The 25,557-nt window shown below is 52.1% G+C and overlaps 2 protein-coding genes across 7 annotated transcripts in view; both read right to left on the bottom strand.

Moving 5' to 3' along the window:
* Positions 1-155: 155 nt before the first annotated feature.
* RASL10B (RAS like family 10 member B) lies at positions 156-8,739 on the bottom strand. Its single transcript, XM_040244065.1, has 3 exons — positions 8,240-8,739; positions 3,181-3,305; positions 156-2,615 (listed from the first exon to the last, which is right to left on the bottom strand). Exons 1-3 carry the CDS (start codon positions 8,453-8,455, stop codon positions 2,345-2,347), a joined length of 612 nt encoding a protein of 203 aa, XP_040099999.1. The 5' UTR covers positions 8,456-8,739; the 3' UTR covers positions 156-2,344.
* Positions 8,740-17,790: 9,051 nt separating this feature from the next.
* The window catches only part of AP2B1 (adaptor related protein complex 2 subunit beta 1), a 115,549-nt gene continuing 107,782 nt past the window's right edge, over positions 17,791-25,557 (bottom strand). For 5 of the 6 annotated variants that reach the window (XM_040244059.1, XM_040244062.1, XM_040244058.1 and 2 more), the window contains 2 exons: positions 25,329-25,483; positions 19,926-20,397 (listed from right to left, as the gene is read on the bottom strand). In XM_040244059.1, the coding sequence (XP_040099993.1) occupies positions 20,323-20,397; positions 25,329-25,483 (230 nt within the window). In that variant the 3' untranslated portion in view covers positions 19,926-20,322. Of the gene's footprint in view, positions 20,398-25,328; positions 25,484-25,557 lie in introns of all 6 variants that reach the window. The other variant, XM_040244056.1, reaches the window with a different exon arrangement.

The raw sequence follows: 25,557 nt of genomic DNA, 5'->3' as shown, positions 1-25,557 counted from the left end.
GATGGAGAGAGATGCATCCCAACTCTCCCTTTCCCTTTGTTCTCCTCGTTGACCTGGGCTTTAGGATTGAGGCCACCTCATCACCTGGAGCTAAGAAGGCAGACCCCGTAAGGAGCCCCTTCGTCCCCACGGCAGGAACTGAGCCGACACTTTGGTACAGAAACGAGGGAAAACACTCCCTGATTTTTAATCTGACTTCCGATCACAGCGCAATGGGCGTCACACACACTTCCAGACCCTGTGGTGGGAAACCCTGGGGAGGGAGGGAGCAGGGAGGAGGACAGAGACTCAGAATGGGAGCAGAAGGGATCAAAATCAAAGATCTGGGGTGTAGTGGGGGGTAGGAGGTTGGGTAAGGGGGGGCCGGCCAGGCGATACATTCCAACTGTTCCGATGGGGGCCAGCCAGAGGCCTGGGTCCCTCACCCTCACTTTAGGTGCCCCAGAGCTGGGGGTAATGGCAGCAGGGCAGGTGAGATGCTGCCCTCCCTCACCCATGCCCCTGGTGAGTCAGAGGGCAAGGATGTAGGGGAGAAAGGGGGCAGCCCCTCTTCTTTACCCTCCCGGCCACTCCAAGGTGTGGGGGAGGGGAGCCACCTCCTCTGCTTCAGAGGGAGGCTCAGAGAGGGAGAGTCACTTGCCCAAAGTCACGCAGCACAGCAGGGACCGGAACCCTGCTACTGGACCGCCCAAAGTCAGGGCAGTCACGGTGGAGCTGCGTTAGCCCCAGAGAGCGGAGGGGGCATCACCCGGGCAAGTGGAAGAAAGAATCAAGGCTTCCCTCTCACCCTGGATCTGGATGATAAGTTTGCCACCCATGAGCCTGTCCCCAGACTCCTCTCCATCATCACCCTGGGCTGCCTGGTGTCCTGGTCTGTATGCCACAGCTCGGCTACCTCGGAGCTAGCTTGTTCTGTCTCTCTCCTAACAAGGGACCTCGCTGTCTTCCCACCAGACCAGGGCTGAGGGCTCAGCCTCGAGACCTTGGCCCGGAGGCGGGGGGGCTCACACCGTTTCTCCCGCCCTCCAAGTCCCCCAGGAATCTCCTCGGGCCACTCAGGTCTTCACTTCTTTTGTTATTTCTAAGTCGGTACAAAACTGACTGATCAGCTCTGGTGACGAGAGGTAGAAACTGGCCAGGCAGCTGGAGAAATCAGGGCGGAGCGGGTCAGGGCATAATGTCATCAGGTGTTGGGACAAGGGGGCATCAGATCCCAAGGGCCTCCGTCTGGGGGTAGGGATGCCGGCATTATTGCCCCCAAGCACAGGAGCAGGGGGGTGCATAATTCTTTCGGTGGCTCTGCCCCTTCCCAGATTAATCAGGGTAGTCTGAGATTCAAGGCAGGCAGGGTCTGGGGCAGTCAGCTTGGGGTCAGATGGGGAAATAAACGAGTCTTCGCTGAAATAACCTGACTGCCCCCTCCCCCCGCCCACCACCAGCCCCTCCCCCCAACACCCCCCATCTGGCAGACCACCGAACCCAGAAGGGACTAGAGGGCTGGAAGCTGGCATCATGTAAATAAATCTATCATTTGGGGCATTCCCTCTCCACATTCTGTTAAGAAGAAAAAAAAATTTTGTTTTAAACCCAGGGGGTGAGCTGGCTTTAGGGTCAGGAAGGGGGTGAGGGGCACCCGGCAGGGACGGACCATCGAGTTAAGGCTGGAAGGTAGGTTGTTGTGTCTCTGGGGGGGCTGTTGGGCGGGGAGGTCTCCCTGGAAGGGGGAGAGCTCAGCCTTCTCCCCCTGACGGACCTTAGGACCTCAACCCTCGGACCCCAGTTGTGGTCCGTGGGCCACCCGCATCTCTCTGCCCTGTGCCGGTGATGCTGACGGTCAGAAGGCTGGCCTCACCAAGAAGCTGCCAGGATCCGCGACAAGGGGATGGATGAAATGAGAGCCCTGTGAACGAAGCTGGAAGGTGGAGAGGGTGGGGAACCAATAGACGCGTGGGCAGACAGACAGACAGACACGGGGAAAGACGACGCGGAGCGATGACAAGACACCACACACACTCTCTGGAGAAGACGGGTGTGTGGGGGGGTAGGGGGGGTCCGGCCAAGGCAGCGCCACCCCACCCCCACCCTGCGTGTCCCGCGCAAGCACCCCGATCCCGGAGGACGGGGCGCCCCTGGGGCCGGGCCGGGAACCGCAGGAACTACAGCACTAGAGGCGGCCGTCCCGGGGCGGATAGGAGAGGGAGTGAGGACCGGGTGGTGACGGGGACGCTCCGTCTCGCCGCCCTCGGCCTCTTCCCCCTCCCTGGGGGAGGTGCGTGGCTGCGGGGTCGCAGGCCCCAGCTCTGGCTGGCCGTCGGAGTTCTCCCGCGCCCGGAGCCCAGCCGCGTCACATGACGGCGCAGCGGTTGCGGCGCAGCGCGCCCTGGAAGCGCAGGGCAGCATGCACGTGCTTGCAGCGCGCGCAGCCCACGCTCTTGAGCAGCTCGCTGAAGAGCAGGAGGATGTGCCAGTTGTACTTGGCCGAGCACTCCACGTAGCCGCACTTCCACGTCTTGCGCACCAGGTGGGACACGCTCCAGCGCGGGATCACGCGTCCGCGCTGCAGGTCCCGCTTGTTGCCCACGATGATGATGGGCGTCTCCGAGGTGCCGATCACCCTGCAGGGCGAGGTGGGAAGCCCGCTCAGCACCCCACCGTCTCTCGTCTCACAACCCCCGGACCTAAGGTAGGGTGGGCTGTGCCCGATCCCTGCTAACTGCTACCATCCCTCTGTTCCAGGTGCGGCGCTGCGACTGGTATAAAAAAGATAGGTTATTTATGTTCTCCCTGGGACTTCCCTGGTGGCCCAGTGGTCAAGACTCCCGCTCCCAATGCGGGGGCATGGGTTTGATCCCTGGTGGGGAAACTTACATCCAGCATGCTGCGGAGCATTCGTAATAATAATGTTCTCTCCATTGCACAGATGAGGAAACTGAGGCTGGCTTAGTTATGCAGCCCTGGAAGTCTCCTTCCCGGAGCCTCTGATCTTAACTGCGGCACTGGACTAGCCAGCCCATGGTATGGGTCCCAAAGGGGGTTAACAGAAACAGGGACAGCAAAATGGAGTGAGTGCGTGTTTAACTATATGTGTGGGAACCAGACATTCCCACACCCTTTTCCCAGGAAGTGGCTGGCATGGGGGCATCCACTTAAGTGGCAGTGGAGTGTATCTCAGCCCCTCACCTCGTCTCTAGGATCTGCTGGCGGATGGTCTTGACGTACTCAAAGCTGTCAAAGCAGCAGATGTCGTAGACCAGGATGTAGGCGTGGACACTCCGGAGTCCCCTGCAGCAGCTGTCTGCCCATTCCTGCAACGCCCCCAACCACAGCAAGGTCAGAGCCGCCATGAGGGCTCCCTGTGCCCCCCGCCACCTCCAGCGATATGCAGCACTCTCAGCTGCCACTGCACCCTAAACCTTCCACACTCACCTGTCTCCAGGCCAGGCCCAGGGCAGATTCCAAGTGCTCAGTGCTACACCTTCCCCACCTCCAAGCCAGGATAGGTCAGCTCACACTGTCTGACTTCCAGGGCCACTGTCTGTCCCACGCATGCCTGGAGCTGAGTTCTGTCTGGTCCCATTTTATGCCCCAATCTGTCCATCCAGTCCTTTGTTCGATTACATCCATTAAATGCCTCTAAGAGCGCAGCCTTGAGCTAGTTGTTGGACCTGTTGAAATCCTGTCTCCCCAGGCCTCAGCACAGATGCCTCCTCCTCCTCCAAGAACCCTTCCTGCAAGTAAGGGACTATCCTTTTCATCGTCTATGTTCTTAGAACAGCTGCATGATACCTTGGTCAGAGCAACAGCTCTATACCTTCTCCATCCCTAAGTCCCCCATTCTGTTGTGAGCTCCTGAGAGGACCAGAACCCAGCCTTTCTCATTTTTACACACCTCCTCCCCCTTCCCATCAGGGCCTCACACCTGTAGGCTCTTAGAGGGCTCTTGGATGGCACAGCCTACGCTGGAAAACTCTCCATGGTCCTGAACCCCACCTGGACCCAATTCCTGCCTGTAACACTGCCCTTAGGTTGCTGCCTGAGGTGCCCCTTCTGTTTGCTTCACTCTGGCTTCAAGGTTGAGAAGCAGCAGCCCTGAGGTGAAAAAGGTTGAGACTGGATGCCTACTGGGGGCTGATTTAGACCAGGGCCACAGGGCAGCTCCAGGGAGATGGAACTTCCTGAACACCAGTGGCAAATTCTCCTGGAAAGGGCTGCAGCTCAAGTTGAACAGGCCCCTGGCAAGGCTGAGTGCACTAAAGGGAAGATTCCTTAAGAGAGTAATTAGCCAATTAACCTGCCAGCAGATGAGAACTGCAAGGGCAGCAGAAGGCAGCCAATGTGTGGAAAGGAGGGGCTCCTGGAAGCTTGGCGAAGCAGAGACCTCCCAGGACAAGGAAGATGAGGGTTTTCTCTAGGAACCAGAGCCCAGGAAAAGACGGGAGGGAGGTGCAGGCCTGTCTCTGGCACCAGCTTATGCGCAGAACTGGGGTAGGGACCAGGCTTGGAGGACTGCAGTAGGCTCTACACTGCAGAGGATGAAAAGGGGAGAGGCTTGGGCGACAGTGGGGGAGAGTTAAGTCTGACTCCAGACAAGCGCTTCCCAACTCAAAGGCTTAGAAGCTGCTGCAGTGGATTTCTCCAGGGGGATGATGTGGCATCTTTTGTTTGTGCTGAGTTTTAACTTTGGTGCGGTGGGGGGGGGGGGTGGCGGGGAGTGGGGGGAAGATGCTAAGGACAAATCTGAAACCACAGGAAACCAGGAACTGGCTTCTCAGGCCAGGATAGACTGTAGTCCACTGGACATGGGGACCTCTGGGAGCTTGGGACCCCGCGTGTTTGCCATTCCTCCCCCATCCCACTGCAAGGAGTAGTAATCAGTGGGAAGTGGGAGGGGTGGGGAAACAGGCAGAGAGGGAACAGCTCTCTGCTGGGGAGAGGGAACAGCTGCCAGCCTTCGAGGGTGATAGTCCCACTGCTCCCCCCAACCTGCTACCTCCTCAAGGGGGCCTTCCAGGCTGCCTCCCACCCACTCTTCTCTGGGGGTCTGAAGAAGCAGGGGAAGAAGCCTCCTGATTGGCTGGGTTGTCCCTTCACCCCTGATTGAAGGGAGCAAGCAAGAAAGCTCAGCCTGCCTTCCAGCTAGCTCCATGAATCATTCCAGATGGTAAAGGGCCATCTTGGGGCTGTGTCAAGACAGAGAAGGAGCTATGGAAACTGAGTCCAGTTCCAAGGACATGGGAGCTGAGGGAGCCACCTGGGTGCCAGCCATGCATTTGCTGCTCACTCCTTTGGTGGGCTGCACATACCCTCTAATCTCCACTCCCTTCTCTGATAGAAGGAGAGGGACCACAGAAGCAACAGCTGAGGCTCAGGCCCTAGAAATGCCGCCCTCCTAGGCTGGTTCTCATCTGGCATTGGGGAAGAATGTGTTCTTACTTTCAGACAGTAGCCACTGGGATTTCTACTATTTGTTCCTTGGGGCATGCCGGATCCTGTCTCAGCATTTCTTGGCACCGTGTCCCTTTCTGTGCTCCAGGGTCTTAGACATCCTTGGAGAGTCCAAAACTCAGGGTCCACCAGGAAGAAAAAGGCCAGTAATCCAAAGATGGGTGAAGGCATTGATAGTTTTCAGATAAAGGAAAGCAAAGGCCCTTAAACATATGAAGAGATGATGCTCAACTTCGCTCATAATCAGAGATGTAAATAAAAAGTAGACCGAGACTATCCTAGCTCATTTTTCAGACTATCAAAAATACAAAAGCTTGACAATACACTCTCTGGTGGCTTTAGGGAAACAAGTGCTCATGTAACGTCTCTCAAAGGAGCACAAAATATGCACCTTTGTATTAGGTTGGCCAAAAAGTTTGTTTGGGTTTTCCTGTAATACCTTAGGGTTATCTGTTTATTTTAAGGGAAAACATGCACAAACTTTGGCTAACCCAACAGAAGGGGAGGGGAATGTGGCACCTTTCAAACTCCAATTGCATTTATTATTTGACCTAGCAATGCCATTTCTAGAAATCGATTCCACGCATATACCTTCCTATGTACAACATGGGGGCTTCCCTGGTGGCTCAGACAGGAAAGAATCTGCCTGCAATGCAGGAGACCTGGGTTTGATCCTTGGGTCGGGAAGATCCCCTGGAGAAGGAAACGGCAACCCACTCCAGTATTCTTGCCTGCAGAATTTCATGGACCAAGGGGCCTGGTGGGCTACAGTCCACAGCACTGCAAAGAGTCGGACACAACTGAGTGACTAACACACACATATACAACATGACTATTACAAGCCTATTCCCTGTGGGATTGTTTTGAAGCAAAAATTTGGAAACAGCCCACCTGTCCAGCAAGAGGGGATTCCACATATATGTCTCCAGTGGAATACAGTGTAGCCGTGAAAAAAGAATGAAGAAGAAAAAACCACTACAATATTGTAAAGTAATTAGCCTCCAGTTAAAATAAATTAATAAAAAATCACCCACAACATGACAAAGTACAGCTAAAAACACTAAGACAAGTGAAAATAAATACTCTAAAAAATTAAAAAAAAAAGAATGAAGAAAAGATCTCTAAGTACGGATGTGGAAAGACCCCCAGGTTATAATGTCCAGCCAAAAAAAAAAAAAAAACAAGGTGCAGAATATATATATATATCTTTTAATGCAAGAAGGGGAGTGGAATAAGAATACGTTTTCTCATTTGCATAAAGAAATACTGGAAGTATGAATTAAAAAAACAATGAGAATGGCTCTAGAGAGTGGAGCCAGAATCAGGGTGGAGGGCAGCAATGGGGCTGAGATTTCTGAGTGTGCTTTTTGTTTTTTAAACATAAAGTTTGGGCTTTTAAATTGGATCTTACCAATTCTGAAATTGAAATTAAATGAAAACACACAACAAAATGTGAAAAAAATAAACTCAGCTCAATGCACAGGACTAGGGCGGAAGCTAAGGTTTCACTCGGGCTACTGTTAGCCTCCTTTGGAGGAGAACAAGAACATCTGGCCTTGAACCCACTGCCCTGACCACAGTGTTCCCCAGGGGTGAGGCGTGGACCAGGCTTTTGTCTTTGATGCAGACACCCCTGGACCTGGGAGAGAGAGGTGTCCCAGAGGTTGGGCCGAGGCCCTCCTGCCTGGAGTTGCTGAGACAATGCCAAGTGTGAGTCCCCCCGCCGCCACCAGCCCCATCCGAGAAATTACTGTATTTGCATAGTGACAAGTGGCCAAGCTACAGCCCCTGCCTTCGGGGCCTCCTCTATGTCTGTCTTTCCTGGAGAAACTCTGCATTCTGGTCAGGGGCTTTTTCAGTGAGCCAACCCAACCCCCTCTCAAGCCAGACCTAGAGAGAGGGAAGGAGGACCCAGGCCTGCAGGCGGGACGCTGTGAGCCGGGGCCCTGGGGTCATCTGAATCCAACCCCAGCAGGAGAGGCTGCCCAGGGGGCCAGTTCTGAGCTCAAGGGACAGAGCATCATTTAAGAGAACAGGCCCTTGAGCAAGAGACCTGGTGGGGGTCTCCAGCCTCTGAGTACACACCTTTCCCAGGCCCCAGCCTTTTCTTGTATAGATGATGTGGGTCTGAGGCCATGGGAGGCAGAGCCCAGAATATTAATAGGCGTCTGGTGCTGTCTTTCTCTCCACTGCCCCTCACCTGCCGAGATCCCACCCAGTTGAGACATCACCTCCCAGGACCCCCAGCCTGACACACCTGGTGGGATGGATGCCCCCATAAGGGTTGTCTTAGTTCCCTGTGTTCCCTCCAGTCATGACAGTCGTCAATATAATTGCCTGTTTGTCTTCTCACCAGACTATGAGTTCCTTGAGAGCAAAGTGCTCTCTGTTTTGAGCCCTATTCGACCCTAGTGCCCACCACAGGGCCAGGCACACACTGAAAGTGTTAGCCGCTCAGTCCTGTCCAACTCTTTGCGACTCCACTGTAGCCCCTCAGGCTCCTCCGTCCATGGAACTCTCCAGGCAAAAATAACTGGAGTGGGTTGCCATTCCCTTCTCCAGGGGATCTTCCCGACCCAGGGCTCGAACCCGGGTCTCCTGTGTTGCAGGCAGATTCTTTACCACCTGAGCCACATTCCTCAAATATCTGTTGAATGAACTGGTGCACAAATGAATGGGATCCTGGCAAAGCTCTTAGCAGAGTGGCGGGTGGTGAAGTGCGGAGCTCTCAAAGCTGGCAGCAGGGTCAGCGCTGAGCCCCTCCTCCGCCCCGGCCCGCGCCATGTCCCCCTACCTGCAGCGTGTTGACTGGGAAGGCGCTGATGGGCGGGAAGTCGAGGATCTGGAGGTCGTGCACGTGGCCGTTCATGACGACAGCAGGCAGGTAGAGGCGGCGGGCGGTGGTGGGCACACAGACCTCGCTGAACTCGTTGTATAGGAACTGGCGCACGATGGCACTCTTGCCCACACCTCGCGCCCCCAGCACGGCCACCCGGTAGGTGGAGACCATGCCTCCCGCCCGGCTCCGCCACCGCGTCCTCGCCGCTGCCTGGGGCTCCCCCGGGCTGCATATTCCAGGGGCTGGGGGCTCAGCCACCGTCAGGACCCATCACCACTGCCCCCTTCTTGCCCAGGGCCCTCTGCGGACTCCACCTGGCCTGTGGGGACAAGAGGCGGGCTTTGGTGGGCTGGCTTCTCCTGGGACAGATTTCCTGCACTTTTCCACCTTGGGGACCATGCTGGAGCTGTTCCTGCCACTTGGGATGTCCCACCCTCCTTTTTCCAGAGCTCCTATCCCATCTTCCCTGGTGGTACAGAGGTTAAAGCATCTGCCTGCAATGTGGGAGACCTGGGTTCAATCCCTGGATCGGGAAGATCCCCTGGAGAAGGAAATGGCAACCCACTCCAGTATTCTTGCCTGGAGAATCCCGTGGATGGAGGAGCTTGGTGGGCTACAGTCCACCGGTCGCAAAGAGTCGGACACGACTGAGCGACTTCACTTTCACTTTCTATCCCATCTATCCAGAACCTCCCCTTCCTCCCTTCTCCATTCTCCCTGCCGTCCATCCCATTAGTGCGAATCAGCTTTCTTGACTTGTGTTATGACCTGACTTTTGGCCGGTCTGACTCCCAAACCCCAGGCAAGGCTGCAGAGGGGAGTGGAAAGAACACTAGCCTTGTTTCAAGCCCCACCTTTCCCACGGAGCCCAGGATAAGACGACACCTTGCAGTCTCCTCGTCCTCAGGGGTGAGACTGGGCCAGTGTGTCTCAGTGGAGGTGCTCCTGCCATTTTCGGGGAGAGAGAATTCTTTACTGAGCAGGACATTTTACGTGCATGGCTGCCAGGAGGTACTTGCCAGCAGCAGCCTCTCGGGACTATGATGACCCAAAGCGTGTTCCCCACCATCTGCCACCTTCAACCCCTGCTGAGAACCCCTGGACTAAAGGATGGCTTTGGCTCTGGAGCGTGACACTTGTTGAGCGGTTACTCTAGGTCAGCACGCCACCGTCAGGACCCATCACCACTGCCACCTGCTTGGTTATCTTTGCTTTGTTGTTCAGTGGCTATGTCCGACTCTGCAACCCCATGGACTGCAGTACACCAGGCTTCCCTGTCCTCTACTGTCTCCTGGAGTTTACTCAAATTCATGTCCATTGAGTCAGTGATGCTGTCTAACCATCTCATCCTTTGCCACCCCCTTCTCCTTTTGCCTTCAATCCTTCCCAGCATCCAGGTCTTTTCCAGTGTTATCCATAGTCAATACAATATTCCCAGGTGGTAGTTATTCCCACTTCAGAGAGAAGGCTCAGAGGGGAGAAGACATGAGACCAAGGCACACAGCTGAGAAAGGCTTTCTACAATGTACTCCTTTCTACAATGTCAGAGTACTCCCAGCTTCCAAATTTAATAATTCTAGTTGGCGAAGGCCACAGGCCAAGGACTGGGTCTAATTCTCTGGCAACCTTTGAGATCAGTGGGCCTGGCACACAGCAGGTGGCCAGGAAAGGGCTGCTATGGGGTTGAACCTTGCCATGGCTTCAAGCAAGCTCCTTGTTTGCTCAGTTTCCAGTGAGTTTAGTGTGGGAATAAATCCCAGCTCTGATGTTTCCTAGCGGCATGGCAGAGGGCAGATGGCCTGTCCAATCTGAGCCATGTTCTGCACACATATAAAGTAGGGTCATGAGCCCCTACTTCTGAAATAATTCAAGTAAACCTCTTAGCCAGGTGTCCTCTCTTTCTGTGGAGGATGGTGATCAGGGAAGCAGGTGCATATGCCTGGGACTTCCCGTCTGCTAAATGGGTCTGGCGGAGATGGGTGTGCTGGGCTCTGATAGGGCCACAGCCTCCAGCACGCAGGCACGCTTTCTCTGCCGGTGCATACCCTTTCCCCATGTGTGCAGCTCACAGCTGAACGTCCCTCCGTCTGGCCTGGCTCAGAGGACCCCATCCATTGGGCAAGGATGTGTGCACACAGCAGAGTAAACCAAGAGCCGGATTTGGGGTGAGACCCACCAGCTTTGGATCCCCTGCTCTGCCCCTCACCTACAGTGTGATCTTGGGCAAGAAACTTCACAGGGTGTTGTGAGGTTGAGCGTGCACGGTGCCTGCACAGAGGAGGTGCTCACTAAACAGGGATGAGGGGCCCTTCGTTCATCAAAGGCTTTCCACGATCCCAGGGGGGCCTCCTAGCCATCCCCAATGGGTCATTGTGCACTGCTGCTCACATATATGTAGTGTGTGTGCAATCCTTCCCCATTTTATTGAAGGTGAAAACAAACAAATTCAGGGATGTGAAGACCAGGTAGCCCGCTGAGCTATCAGTTAAGCCTAGGACCCTCATCTCTTTCCTGCCCCATGCAGTGTCCTTTTCCCAACAAGGGCTTCTCTACTTCTGTGAGCTCCCAACGTGGGGAAGTCCCAGCCCCTCCTCCCCCTAAACCCCTCCAGGGCCCTGGGCCCCTCAGGCATCCCTGGACCCCGTCAGCTTGGCAGAGAGCCTCAGCTGGGTTAATTACATAACCAGCACACGCTGGGGAGGGGGGCATCTTAGGGGAAGAAGAGAGGGCAAAGGATGCCAGAAGACTTCCGGCCTCCCCCTGGGTGTGGCAACTTACGAGGTCTCTAGGCTGTACCCTACCTGCAGATTCTCCTGGACAACATACTCCCTTGCCCTGAAATCAACCCTTTCTGGAGGAAGAGCTAGGGAATAAAAGCGGAACAACAGTGCTGGAGCCAAGGAGCAGGGTGCAGAGAGAGAGCCCTGGGTTGGGGACAGCCTCCTGGAGCCCAGCAGGCCCAAGTGTAGTCCCCTCCTTGACTCAGACGTGACCCGGGCCCCCCTTCCGCTTCCCAGGCAGGAGTCCTGGGTCTGAGTGTTTATTAATCCAACATCCCCAGCAGCGGGGGGTGGAGGGGGTGGTGGAAGAGGACTGTCCAGAGAAGCAGGGCCCAGGCACCCCTCAGCCTCCCTCCCCAAGGCCTGTGCTCTGCAGTGAGTCTGCAGACGGCGCCCAGGGACAGACACTGGGGCCAAAGCCTGCTTCTGGTTCCCCTGCCGGGGGCCCGGACACCTGAGTCCCAGCCCCAAGCTGAGGGCGTGTTGGGGGGTGGTGGTGGTGTGCAAGTCCTGTGGACCGAGGCATCACGTCGGCCCGCTGTTGGTGCCCATCACATTCCTGTGGGAGTGGGTGGGTGGGTGCGTGGGGGCGTCGGAGGATGCTGGGTTCCCTAAGACCTGATTGGTAGGAGCGGAGGGGCGGGGGGAGGCCGGAGCCCTGCCGGCTCTCCGCCTCCAGCACCTTGTAGGCGCCCCCCCACCCCCCGCACCAGCGCTCACGTGGCCGCCCCGCGCCGCTTCCCTGCCAGCCTGCCGGCCCCCTCCTCCCTCCGCGTCCCTGGCCCCCGTCGGCCAGGCCGGCCATCCTCCACACCCCCACCGACGCAGCCCGGCCCCGGCCCGCCCGCCTCCCGCCGCTTACCCGGGGCCGTCCTAGCTGCCCCCAGCCCGGGCGGGCCGGCCGGCCGGCGGGGCCGCGCTCCCCCCGGGCTCCGGCGCTGCCCCCTGGCTGGCTCCCCGGCCCGGGGGGAGAAAGGTGCGGGCGCCCCCGGATGCCCAGTCAGGGCGGGCGCGGGGCGGCGCGGGGCAGGTGCTGGCCGCCGAGAGGGTAGCAAACCTCCTCCGGCCCCGCTCTCCCTCCGGCCCCGCTCTCCCTCCGGAGCGCGCCGCCCGCTCGCGCCGGGAGGAGGAGGCGGCGGCGGGCGCGGAGCGGGGGACGGGGGGGCGTGCCCGGCCGGCCTTCCGCTGGGTCCCTGAGCCCGCCGTCTGCACCGGGGGGGCCGGGACCAATTGTTCCATCCCGAGCCTCGACCTTCACCCCTTCTGACTCTCCCTGCGATGTGTTTAACTCCAACCTGGAGGGGCGGAAGAAAGGGACTGGAGAAGCCCTAAAGACTCTTGCTTCCTCTTGCTTCTCTCCATATCCCGCCCCGCCCCACCCCACCGTCCCACCCCCACCACACACCCCAGGTTTAGGTCTCCCGTAACCCTTCCCTGTTCAGTTCTGGATGGGCGCCCACCGCGTGCTAGAGGGCATCGAGCCTCCTCTCCTCCACCCCGCAGATAGTCACCGCCAAGGGTGGTCACGTTCACCCTTCACTGCCTCAGTGAGAGAAGAGCAGAGAGGCCAGCAAAACAAAGCTCATCCTCAGCCATTGCGTGACCTCCATGCCCTGAAACGACTGCTCCCCTCTCCTCTGCAGATGGGGAGATGCTGGCGTTGGCCCACGTCCAGGGCAGAATCGCCGGTATATTTATTCTAAAGAAATCGTGGTCAGGGTCATTGATCATAGGCAGCTAACAATTAAGATCAGGTACTATGTGCCAGACCGTGGGCTCCCAGCTTTGCCTGTGTCTTCCAAGTTGACCCTCTCAATACTACGAGGTAGTCTGTTTCCTCCGTTTTATAGGTGAGATAGTTGAGGCTGAGAGAGGCTGAGTGGACTGGTCTTACTGAAGTGTAAAATGCGGAATCAAAGATTGGGAGCCTGTAGCGGGGCAGCCACTGAGGAACTTGGCCGATGCTCACAGTTTAACCCCGAGACCAGAGGCAGACACAAGGCTCTCACGTGTGCGCTGTGTGCAAAGTCAGCGTCCCGAGGGCAGGGCAGAGGGAACAGGCCAAGCAGCGAGAAGAGTCCGCGGAGGCTTCAGGGGAGGCGACATTCAAGGAAGGAGCCTTGAAAGAAGTAGAATTGGGCTGCCAGGGCGGGGAGGGCATGGACGAGGAAGGCTTCAGATCAGAGAATCTAGGGGCGATTCCAAGGCTGTGAGAAGGGAGTACAGGAACCAGACAGAGGGGGCTGGAAATACAAGAGGAGGCTGAGAGGCTGGTTGATGTGAAGTCACAAAGGCCTTGGTTGCCTGGTAGGGAGTTTGGATCTAGACCTGTCTCACGGGGGTACATGGAGCAGTTTTGAAGCAGGCCAGCAACCCTGGTCAGCAATGCCGGTGCAGGGCGGAGGAGGAAGCTGGGAGAAATCTCTCAAGTGTTTTTACCCTCAGACCCAACATCTCCCACTGTGTGACTTTCTATACTTTCTGGTATGCACGTGGGCCCCAGCTTCTGCCTTGAGGGCTGAGCACCCTCCCTGTTGCTGCCCTTCCCCCTCCTGTCCAGACAGAGAGCACAGTGGTTACAAGCCTGGGCTTCAGATCAAGCAGATCGATTTAGATCTTGGCCCTACCACTTACTCTGTGACTGAAGGCAAATTACTTGACCTCTCTGAACTCTATGCCTTATTTATAAAGTGGAGTTGTCCCCAAGGCACAAATGAGCCTGTGGTGTGTAGAGTCCTCAACGCAGTGCCTGGCATGGAGTCTCACTGTGTGACCTTTTGTTTGTCTTTTGTTTTACAGGTACAGCCACTAAAAGGGAGGCTGAACCACCCCCTGGGAAAGCATTTCTATTTATGCTAGGATGGCTCCCAGGTGCTGGGGTAGGGTTTTGAGAGGGGTCAGGGCAGCAGCTAGAAGCAAATGCAGGAGCAAGAAGAGCATGGACCCCCCCTTCCAGTGCCACTTTTGTTCTGGTGACATTAGGTTCCCTGGCCTGATAGGATTGCAACGGGGGTCAACCAATAGACTCTTAATTTAATTAAATTGTCCAGGGCACCACCAGTCCCCCCACCATTTCTGAAAATATTTCATCCTTACTCTGCCCAAGGATCTCAGAATTTGTCTACTCCCCCAAGTCCATTCTAGTTCTGTTTCAGCCCAAGGAAACCTAGAAACAAAAAATCATTCAATGCTCACACACATTTTGCAGCCAGGCTTCTCAGAATTCTCAGCTTAGCTTCCCTAGGGGAACACAGAGCCACAGGTTCATTATGGGGCCTCACACTGGCTTGCAGTGATAAGTCATTTAAAACAATGTATGGGTTGCTTTATATGAAAGCTGGAATCAAGATTGCTGGGAGAAATATCAATAACCTCAGATATGCAGATGACACCACCTTTATGGCAGAAAGTGAAGAACTAAAGAGCCTCTTGATGAAAGTGAAAGAGGAGAGTGAAAAGTTAAACCTCAACATTCAGAAAAAAAAGATCATGGCATCCGATCCCATCACTTCATGGCAAATGGAGAAACGGTGGAAACAGTGGCAGACTTTATTTTGGGGGGCTCCAAAATCACTGCATATGGTGACTACAGCCATTAAATTAAAAGATGTTTACTCCTTGGAAGAAAAGTTATGACCAATCTAGACAGCAATATTAAAAAGCAGAGACGTTACTTTGCCTACAAAGGTCCGTCTAGTTAAGGCTATGGTTTTTCCAGTAGTCACGTATGGATGTGTGAGTTGGACTATAAAGAAAGCTGAATGCCGAAGAATTGATGCTTTTGAACTGTGGTGTTGGAGAAGACTCTTGAGAGTCCCTTGGAATGCAAGGAGATCCAACCAGTCCATCATAAAGGAGATCAGTCCTGAATATTCATTGGAAAGACTGATGCTGAAGCTGAAGCTCCAGCACTTTGGCCACCTGATGCGAAAAGACGACTCACTGGAAAAGACCCTGATGCTGGGAAAGACTGAGGGCAGGAGCAGAAGGGGACGACAGAGGAGGAGATGGTTGGACGGCATCACCGACTCAATGGACATGAGTTTGAGCAAGCTCCGGGAGTTCATGATGGACAGGGAAGCCTGGTGTGCTACAGTCTGTGGGGTCGCCAAGAGACATGACTGAGCGACTAAACAACATAGATAGATAGATAGATAGATAGATATAGATATAGATATAATTTTTTTTACCACGCAGGATGCAAGATCTTAGTTCCCTGTCTAGGAACTGAACCTGTGCCCCATGTAGTGGGAGCATGGAGTCTTAATCATTGGATGGCCAGAGAAGTTCCTAAAGCATTATATCTTAAATCCCAACCCATTCAATTAATATAAAATGCAAAATTTGCCTGAATTTAAGATTTGGTTGGTAAAGGCATTTTGGTTTGCTCAGTTCACTTTGGGCTAAGGATTGTATGCTCCTAGGAGCCTGTTCACTCTTCTCTACGGTTAGGATTACCTTGGTGAAAAATACCCGAGAGGCTCTGTCCATAGTCTGTGGCTCCGGTTCAGCTGAAGACGCCTGAGGTGAAGACTCCAAGGGATGGGATGCGTGAACCCACCTACAGCATCTGAAGCCCAGAGGACGAAGACCTGAACCTGGGACTCCGCCCTTGCTCCCTCAGAGCCGAGGATCCCCCTGGCTTTCAGAGGCTGTCTGGCCAGATCCTGGGGCCTTTAACAGTTAAGTGGAGAGTGAATGAATCAAGAGAGTGGAACCCACAGGCTAGACGTGCCTATTCTCCTCTAACACCTACCCAGTGCGAGAAGGTAGGGAGTGGAGTTCTCTCAGCCCCAGAGTGCTGGGGCAGTCCTGTCTCAAAGGATACTTCTGGAAATTAAGTCCATCTGGGTCTAAACAATCCCTGAATTAGCCTTCCCCTTGTTGGCAGCATCAAGAACGGCAGGGCAAAAGCTAAATGAGAAACTGAGATAGCAAGTTTGGAGCCAACTCGGAAACTTTTCAAGAAACATCCTTGTTGCTAATAACATGTCTGGGGGCTGGTGGGGATTCTAGGATTAGTGTTCAAGAGATAGAAATGGGTAACAACGGGGGAGGTGTGATCTTTCCCAAGTGCCACACCAGGTATTAAAATAAACAGGCTCTCTTGCCTCCTGGAGCTGGGGGTGGCAGGGAAAAGAAATCTGGGTCCAAGCAAAACCAGAAAAAGCATCAATGCCTGGGGAGGGAGTAGGAAGGCTCCAACCTGGAGTCCTCAGCTCTTCTGTGGCCTCAGAAACAATGCACCTGAGAGCTCAGTGTTTCCTAACTTGGCATTTGGCGGGAGGAGGAGGATCTCAGGCGATCTCAAGTGGAGGTATCTCACCAGTGTGCCCTGCTTCTGGAGACTGAACCGCACTGGGATGTAGGGGCTTAGCAAGGCTGGCCCTTGGCCTGGTGGCTCAGAGGAGTGGGATGAAGGGAAGCTGCAGTGAAGCAATAAAGACAGAGGGAGTCAGAAGATGTGGCTTTACCTCCTCTCACCTGAAAAATGGGGATAATACTCTCAAACTCACGGGACAGGCAGGCAACCATCAGAGTGCTTTGCCATTTTTCAGCTGCCACAAGAATCCCGTTACTCCAGAAGAGGCAGTAGGCAAACAGGTGTCTTTCTCTGGCAGGGAGTCTCAACTCTGCACTTTTAGAAACACTTGGGGAATGTTTTGAAATGCAGGTTGTCCCAGGCCCTACCCAATTGGGAAGAATTGTCAGCCTTTCATGAAATCTCTGGGGTGTGATCAATGTGGACCCAAGAGTTAAGAGCTTCTGCCCTAAGGATTTTCTTGGCCAAAACTGACATTCTTAGCTGGTGAATCCAATCAGATCTCAGCAAGGCCTATCTCTCTTCTCATCTCAGACTCGGAACCTCCACAAAGTCCACCCTGACCCCACTTCCCTGCCAGAGTTATTCCAGTTACCACTCGGGCCAACGGTAGCCAGCATGTGGTGACAGCCCAAGAGTTCCTAGCTGCTGAAGGATAAAGTTTTCATGGTGTCCGAACATCCACGCTGTCGAAGCAGTTACTGTGCGGAGCCCTGTGCACCTTCCCTACGCTGAGGCTCAGGGCATCTGGGCATGGGACCCCTCAGCCTTGCTCCCCTACCCACGCCAGGCTGTGGGGGACTTCAGGGGCTGTCCACTCATCAGAAGCAGGGCCAGGGCCTCTGGCCTGACCACACCTGGCTTGCGAGTCCCCAGCCACACAAATGCAGGGGATTCGATCTGAACTCCTTGGGAAGCTTGATTGAAAGCAGCATTAATTCTATCCACTTGGGAACACGAAGGCCCCCAGTGCAGATCCGAGACGCTTTTTATAAATGGATTAGTGAAACGTCCTGGCTAAGAGGACACCGAGAAGCTCTGCTGGGCTCCTTCTGCCCCTGTGCCTGGCTGGCTGCCCCTGGCCCATCCGCTTGAGTCCTGGAGGGGACCTGCCAGGGAAGATGAACTGGCTCCTCCGAGCACTGCTTGCAGCAAGATGCCTGAGTGGTGATGGTGGTGGGGACGGCAGCGGGCGCCGGGGAGACAGGAGCCTCTGAGGCATGTGGTGCTTCCTCAGGCCCATCTCCACATTTCATCTGGCTAATCCCCCGGGAGGGCCGGGCAGCCAAAAGGCAGGTTCTAATAGCATGGTTATTAATACCCCATCCTTGCCCTGGCCCGCTGTGTTCTGTCCTCGAGTGTCAGTTCTGGGAACAAAGTACACAGCACAAACTTCATTTTGTGTAAATGAGAGTTTATTGACGAAGACAAAGTCAAGCTTCCCCCGGCCCCCACCCTCCCCCAGAACAGATCCCAACAACAAAAGAACGTAAGTTTTCTTAGGGCAACACTTACCCCCTTCCCCTCCTCTCCAGTCCCAAGGTTCGCAACGCAGACACACGAAACAGGCTCGGGCGAGGGCAGACACTCAGGGAATCTCTGACCAGCAAGAGTCCTGGGTGCGTGTGCGCTTGCCGTGCCCTTTGTGAGATGCCGGGACGTTACAGAGACAGGCTGCAGTGGCGGACAGGGGACTGCAGGGCAACCTCCGCTACGTCCCCCGTTCGACCAAGCTCCAAATGGGCCCCGAGGGACACTGCGGTGGAGGCGACAGGCTCTGCCTCTTCAGGAGAGGGGTCCTTCTCGTGAAGCAGAATCCCTCTCCAGCTGCTCAGGGGCAACCGGGAGGGAGCCTCTCCAAGGAGCGGAGGGCTGGCAGACAGGCCGGGTCAGCTAAGTCCAGCTGTTGCCTATGGCTGCCGGGGAGGCTGAGGAGCTGGGTTTCAGGGGCGGAGGGACACGTCTCGGTGCCACACTGTCTCGTCTGCTTACCCTGCCACAAGCTCTGCCGCCTGGAACGGCAGTCTGCTTTGAGGCGAGAACACTGCGTGTGGAGTGGGGCCCTTCTTCACAGCTTGCATCGCACTGACTCCACGAGCAATCTCCCAACCACAGAGCTTCACCCACCTGCTTTTCTACCTCACCTGGCACCCACCCCCACCCACCATCCTGTGCCACTTCCGGTTCTTCACGTGCCTGAGGGGTTCCTGTCCCTCACCCTAGGACTTCTTCTCATGGAGAGTGTCAAGGCTTAAGAAACTGCTTTGGGGGACCTGCTCCCCGTAGCTTTCCAAGTAGTATGAGTCAGGGTCATTTCACTTGCAACATGGTTGCAGGGTAGTTTCTGCTGTTTTCTAGGGTTCCTCCTCTTGGACTCACTTTCAGGTCCAAGTCCCACATGAGGTCTTGGACCCAAGCGGGGGCATCTGAGAAGCAGTCTCAGTCATGGACCCTGAATCCCCGGTGCTGGGCAGCAGCAGTGCCCACAGGTGAAACAGACAACTCTGCTGGACAGACTGATGTTCCGGGCACAGAGCACTCTTTGACAGCCACACCCAATGTGTCCAGGGGGGCAGAGGTTCTCACGTTTCCCAATCTTTTGAGAGAAGAAAAGGACGACTTGGCCCTCTGAGGTGATCTCAACTGCCTGGGAGCCTAAGCAACCCAAGTGCCGAGCGGATCAGAGAGCCGAAGGATGACTGTGTGGCACCAGAAGCTCACTTCCTCCCCACACCCACCCTGCTGGCCTCCAGCACTGAGGGTCCTCCATTGTAGCATCAGGGTTTACCTTCGAGACCCTGGACAGAGACTCTGCCGCCACCGGATGCCAATGAATGGAGCGCCAGAATCTGCGTGGAGTGTGAGGAGAGCCATAAGGAAGCAGGCACCGGAAAGGTAAGAGAAAGCCATCGAGGAAAGAAAGTCAACGAGAGGGTCCTGCAGTGAGAGCTCTGATGGGGATCTGGAGACCCAGCCCCCACCTCTGCTCCCAAACAGTCAACAGTCCTCAGGCGGCAACATCCTGTTTGTCTTTTATCTTTTTCCTTTTTAGAAAAACAAGGTTGGATGAGTTATTATTTCAAGTAAGTCTGTTGCAACTCTGAAACCAAGATTTTAGATGTGAGTTGGACCTGAGATTAAATTAAATCCAGAGTGGGAGATTGGGGGTGGGGTTGGGGTTTGAGTCCTGAAATTTTTTCATCAGTGTCATTCTCGGATTCGACCTCGGGAAAGGACTGTATAAGTTCTTCTCAGCCTGGGTGCCTCAAGGCCCCATTTCCTACACCCTCTAGCACCATTCAAGGAAGACCACCATTGCTAGCTGCAGCACATCAAAGGAGATGAAAATACAGGGCAGGAGGAATCATAGGAAAAGGAGTTTGGAGAGAAAAGAAAGTGATCAGGAACAAGGCTGCCACGGGGTGGCAACAAACTGTGTCTCTTCCCTCCAGGACTGTGCGGTTGTCTGTTAACACTTCTCTCAGTTACACACTATTCCCTCAATTTCTCCTATGTACAAAAATATAAAACAATAAAGTGCAGTTTACGTTTCAGTGACACTTTTCCTTGCTTTAATATTTTTTTGTTGTCTTTTTCTGCTTTTGAAACGAGGTCTTGATTACAAAATATCAAACTACACTCGAAACTGCAGCCACTGTAAGGACAGCACGGAGAAGCCCACAAGGACGGACAGAGAGCAGCGGGTGGCATGAGGCGGGAAGCGACTGAAGCAGCGGTTACAGATGGTCACAGGAAGCTAAGCTATCCAACAGGCGGTGCCCTAACGTTAGCACAGGTTAGACTAGTCACTACCCTGGCGGGTAGCCTCAGTGTGTTCAGGTTCAGATTCTACATGGCGATAACAATTTCTTCCAGTTAAAGAGTTCTTGGCCTGCACCGATCACAGGGTGGCGGGAGGGCACCGGACCAGTCTATTAGTTTTTCAAAATGCTGTCGTAGACCTGATAGATGTACTGGGAGACCTCGGGAGCTCTACACTTCAGCGACAGCTGTGCGGAGGAAAAGGAGAAGGAAGATTATTAGCACGGAGGCTGGCATTCGCTCAAAGGGTATCCAAGTACTCAGTTCAAGGAAAGATCTTTCTGATACAAGGGGAGAAGGGTTTCTATCGCTGAGCAGCCAAACAAAGAGACCCTGCTGATAGGAGGTTCTCTGGGCTTTAGAATTTCAATTTAATCAATGTCAAGCTGTCTGTGTTTCCACCCACATTCTACGTGGGTCTGCAAAGTTAGGAAATAATTCACAGGAAACACTGCAGGGGACAGATGCTTTCCTGCTTTGCTAGGAGTCACAGGGACTATAACCAAGTGAAAAGGAAGGGCTAAAACCCTTAACTTGCTGGTCATTTCATCTCTCTGTTCCAGTTTCTGTCTTCACAAGGACGATTATCTCAGTCCCAACTCAGGAGGATGGATAACTAAGTAAAATAAAAGCAGGAGCTAGACAGCTCCAAGGAACTAGTCTTCCCTATATTATATAGAAGAGAGCATACACTGCTAGGGAATGAAGTTAAGAACCAACACGGGCTTCCCTCGTGGCTCAGACGGTAAAGAATCTGCCTGCAGTGCAGGAGACCTGGGTTCAATCCCTGGGTTGGGAAGCTCCCCTGGAGAAGGAAATGGACAACCCACTCCAGTATCCTTTGTCTGGAAAATCCCACGGACAGAGGAGTCTGGTGGGCTGCAGTCCATGGGGTCGCAAAGAGTCAAGCACGACTGAGCAACTAACACTAACTATCTAACACTAAAGAGACATTTACCGAGTGTGTCCCATTTATGCCAACAGTGTTCTCTTTCAGCTTCTGCCTCTTATCCAGGCTGGTCAGATACTTCTCATACCACTCTATTACCACCTCTGTCTAGTCTAACAATTACCAAATTAAAATATTAAAAAGATTTCAATGCTAAACACTGAGATTTTCACTTTGTGGGTCAACAAGCGCAAAATTTAAACCTAGATTCGGACTCCTGAATTGTACCAGATTAGGCAAATTCACCAGATTCACAATAATGTTAACAAAAGAAGCATATAAATTGCATTAAGAACCAAAAAATTTAATCCCTGTTTTTTGTATTACTGACATTATCGCTCGTTTATTAAAGCAGATGAACAAAAGTTGTCTTTAACGATATATCACCATAAGATTTTACATTATCTTACCTCTTTACTGTCTTATTAGAGACTAAACAATTTAACCAAGTTCAAAGAGGTGAGAATATTTTTGGCAAAAATGTCAAGAAGATGATTGGTCTACCCCAAACTTCTTGAGAAAACTCACATCCTCCGAACTGAGTGAGATTTTAAAAATGCAAAACCAAGCCAAACAAAAAGAACATCACAAGAGGCTCTATTTGAAATTTACAGCTTTAATATGCATTCTCTAAGGCATTTCCAGAACTGCTGCTCGACATACATCAGGAAGACAGTTCTGATACACATAAAACAAAATGTATAACTAATTTTAGAATACAAATATAAATAGAAAACATCCCCCTACTTTGGTCAGAGTTGCAGCTCTAGGCCTTTCCCTGCCTTCCTGCTCCTCCTCCACCTCTCCACTGTCAGTGTGGTCCGAGTTGCAGCTCTAGGCCCTTCCCTGACTTTCTGCCCCTCCTCCAGCCTCTCCACTGTCAGTGTTGTAGACAGCTCTCGTGGGAAAGTATGTGGGTTCAGAAGAGGAGGAGGAGAGGAAGCTAAAAAGAGTAAGAACAGCTAAGGGAGTTAACTCCCAGACTAAAGAGGGGTAGTTCCTCCTCCCTCAAATACAGCTCTGTATTTTTCATGTCTTTGTAGCAGTACTGGAACTTCCAACCAGCTGGAGATCCACTTCTGGTTCACTAGTGATAAGAGAATGTTGTCTTCCTCAATAAAAGCCCAAGGTGGGCGCTGGCAGGAGTCTAGACACGGAAAGTTTGAGCTGCTCTTTGGAGGGGGGAGGAGAGGGAGCAGAGGGAGGGTAAGAAGAGAAGGAAGAATCTCTTTCTCTGGACTGTTCTATCACCTCCCTCCCCCAGATACCCTAGCCTTTAACAACAGGTTAAGTTTAGGGTTAAATCCATTCCTTGCTTTCCAACAAATACAGTTAAGACAAGCCGGAATATATTAAAAAAAAAAAAAAGCTGTAACACATTAAAAAAAATTTTTTTTTAGCTAATTCCTAAAGAAAGCAAGAAGAAAAATGTACATAAAAAAAGAAGCTAAAAAATCCGATTTACAGAAAAAAAAAAAATCTGATTTAGGACTCTGGTCTCATTTTATATGGGAAAAGAGGTCTTGCCAGGATTTTAATTTTCGAAGCACGAACCTACTTATGTGTCACATCTTTAACACCAACCATTGAGGAATGCCACCCACCTAGACTCACCTCCCTTGCCTAGGTAATAAGCCAAGGACTTAAACATCTACTTCAGGTTTATGGCCTGGAACACATACTTTTTCACCTGGGACAGGTGATCTTTCCAGGTGAGACATAGCTACTTAGAGATTATGAGGGCTCTTCCCCCTGGGATAAACAAACCTGCTTAATGACATACAGTAAGGGGATGAAGGAAATGATTTATCATGTAGTGTACTACTACTCTGGAGAAGGCGATGGCACCCCACTCCAGTACTCTTGCCTGGAAAATCCCATGGACGGAGGAGCCTGGTAGGCTGCAGTCCATGGGGTCACTAAGAGTCGGACACGACTTCACTTTCACTTTTCACTTTCATGCATTGGAGAAGGAAATGGCAACCCACTCCAGTGTTCTTGCCTGGAGAATCCCAGGGACGGGGGAGCCTGGTGGGCTGCCGTCTATGGGGTCGCACAGAGTCAGACACGACTGAAGTGACTTAGCAGTAGCAGCAGCAGCGGTACTACTACTTGGTCATCAAAAAAAAAAAAAAAAAAAAAAAACCAAACACCAAACTATTAATATATGCAATGACTTAAGAGAGATGTCAAGGGTATTATGCTAAGTGGGGAAAAAAAAGTCTGAAAAGGATAGGAACTGAATTTATACAACCCTCTCAAAATGACAAAATTATAGTAATGGAAAACAAACATATCAGTGATTCCCATGGGTTGGTTAGGCATGGGGTGAGTCTGTAACTATAAAGAGATAGCAAGGAGGAGTTTTTTCATGGTGACAGAACAGTTCTGTTCCTGATCATGGTGGTGATTATCACAAATGTGATAAGATTTCATAGTACTGTATACTCCTTAACCAAATAAACTAAAAATAATCATGTAAAAATTGGTGAACTGTACTATGGGTGTAAGATGTTCTCAATGAGGAAAATTCAGTGCAAGATATATGGGAACTTTATGTACCATTTTTAAAACTTTATGTGAGTCTTAAATTAGTTCCAAATAAAAAGGTTTTAAACATTTTAAATCAACTATGCGACTACTAAAAGGTCTGTCAAAATTCTCACTATCCTTAATAAACACAAAGAAGACAGTTAGGAGGTGTTCAGGTATCTGAATTCTTAGCACAACTTACCTACCAACAACTTCTGTGATCCTGAATAAGTTATTAATCATTCTGAACCTTGGTTTCCTTATCTGCAATCTAGGGGTAATCATGCTACTCTAATCTACCTGAGATGGAATACTGCAATTAAATAATGAATGATAAAAAAAAAAAAAAAAACCACACACACAAATACACATAACTTTGAGGAAATTTCTAGGGAAGTAAATGGAGTTATTTTACAAGACCTGATTTTACAGTAAAAACCTGTCCCTGCAGAAGACCAGACAGGGCTTTCCCTTTCTTGGGGAACTCAAGGAAAATGACAGGACAGTTTCCTACAAAAAAAGACCAAGGACTGGCGGCGGAGGAGGTGGGTGGGAGGAGTGTACAGTTTATGGGAGAAGCCTTAAGTTTCTCAGCTCACAAATGCTCGGGCAAAACAATCTAGTTAGATGGGACGTAGTATCATTCACATATACACACTTGTCCAGCTTACTTCAAGGGGAAACCAAGAATTTTCAGTACAGGGTGGTACTACTTCCTTGATGTACGCTAATGAACACACGCTTGCCTTAAAACTAAGGAATGGAGTCACAGAGTTTTCTCGGCTAAATGGCCAAAAAGCTCACTTATAATCTACTGAATATAAAGCTTTATCAGTTATTTAATTATTGAACCTTATTTTTATCATCACTTTCCTTTCCCCTCTTTCAAAACAGTGTACAAAAGCCTTGAACATAACAGAAGAGTATGATATTTCCCCTGTCCCAAGGGTTTTTTTATACTTTACAAAATGCAGATGACAAGCAGCATCTTACTGGGAGACAGTATTTTACAATAGTAAACAAATGGCCAGTGCCTAGGGTATTAGGGCTGTACAGATTAACAAAGCAACTGGCTCCTCCCCTAAAAATAAGGCCAGGATTTCAATTTTAGACCAGCGTGGCACTGAAGAAGTTTTCTAAAGTTCCCTTTCAGGCTATAAAAGGTGTGTCCCATTTTGCCTTTATTTTTCAACAAGCATTTAAGACATACAGTATCACTAAAGGGGCTCATATGTACAGGGATTTTGACATCCTTACGTCCAAAAGCAGGAAGGAGCTTGAAATAAGCTATGAAAACAATCCTCTTAGTGGCCTGTTACAGTACCACATGCACAGATATGCTAGATGAGCATTAACCAACACTGATGAAGCTGTAGGTTCTGTGAGCAGCTCCGTATATACCTGGAGGAGTCTAAGGTACTCCAGTCGCCAGAGGCCCCTTCCTGGTGAATGGGGGCAGAACAAAGTCTTGTAAGAATGCAACTGGGGACTTTTTTGACTGCTTGTTTTGGATATCTGGGGAGTGCAGCAACTCCACCAGGTCTTTCCTGGCAAATTAAAAAATGCTAAGGAAAAAAAATGAAAGGGCTCTTACCTCCCTCCATGAACCCATCTCACCCATTCTGAAAAAGGCCTTACCGTGTAATTGGGGTTTCCTGGTTGGATACGTAGCTCGGCCAAAATCCAAATGCCATTAGTGAGCTTCAGGGATTGGTACAGCATGTCCTGCCCTTCCACATTCCTCTTGGCAATAGTATAAACATTGTTGTTTTGCAACTTGCTGGAAACAGTGTCTAGAAACACAGATTCAAAATGCAACACCTTCAGTTAAAATACCCAACAAGGATGCCATGAGCCATGTGTGCTC

The sequence above is a fragment of the Oryx dammah genome, unplaced genomic scaffold (genome assembly GCF_014754425.2).
Source record: "Oryx dammah isolate SB20612 unplaced genomic scaffold, SCBI_Odam_1.1 HiC_scaffold_8, whole genome shotgun sequence".
NCBI classification, from domain to species: Eukaryota; Metazoa; Chordata; class Mammalia; order Artiodactyla; family Bovidae; genus Oryx; species Oryx dammah.
Note: the sequence above shows the minus strand (reverse complement) of the source record. Positions and strands in the feature narration are given on the sequence as shown.

Excerpts from the sequence above, each read along its gene's own strand:
- RASL10B (XM_040244065.1), bottom strand. The coding sequence starts at position 8,455 with ATGGTCTCCACCTACCGGGTGGCCGTGCTGGGGGCGCGAGGTGTGGGC. Across the intron at positions 3,306-8,239 it reads TCCCAGTCAACACGCTGCAG|GAATGGGCAGACAGCTGCTG; the intron begins GTAGGGGGACAT and ends GGGGCGTTGCAG. Across the intron at positions 2,616-3,180 it reads CAGCAGATCCTAGAGACGAG|GGTGATCGGCACCTCGGAGA; the intron begins GTGAGGGGCTGA and ends CTCGCCCTGCAG.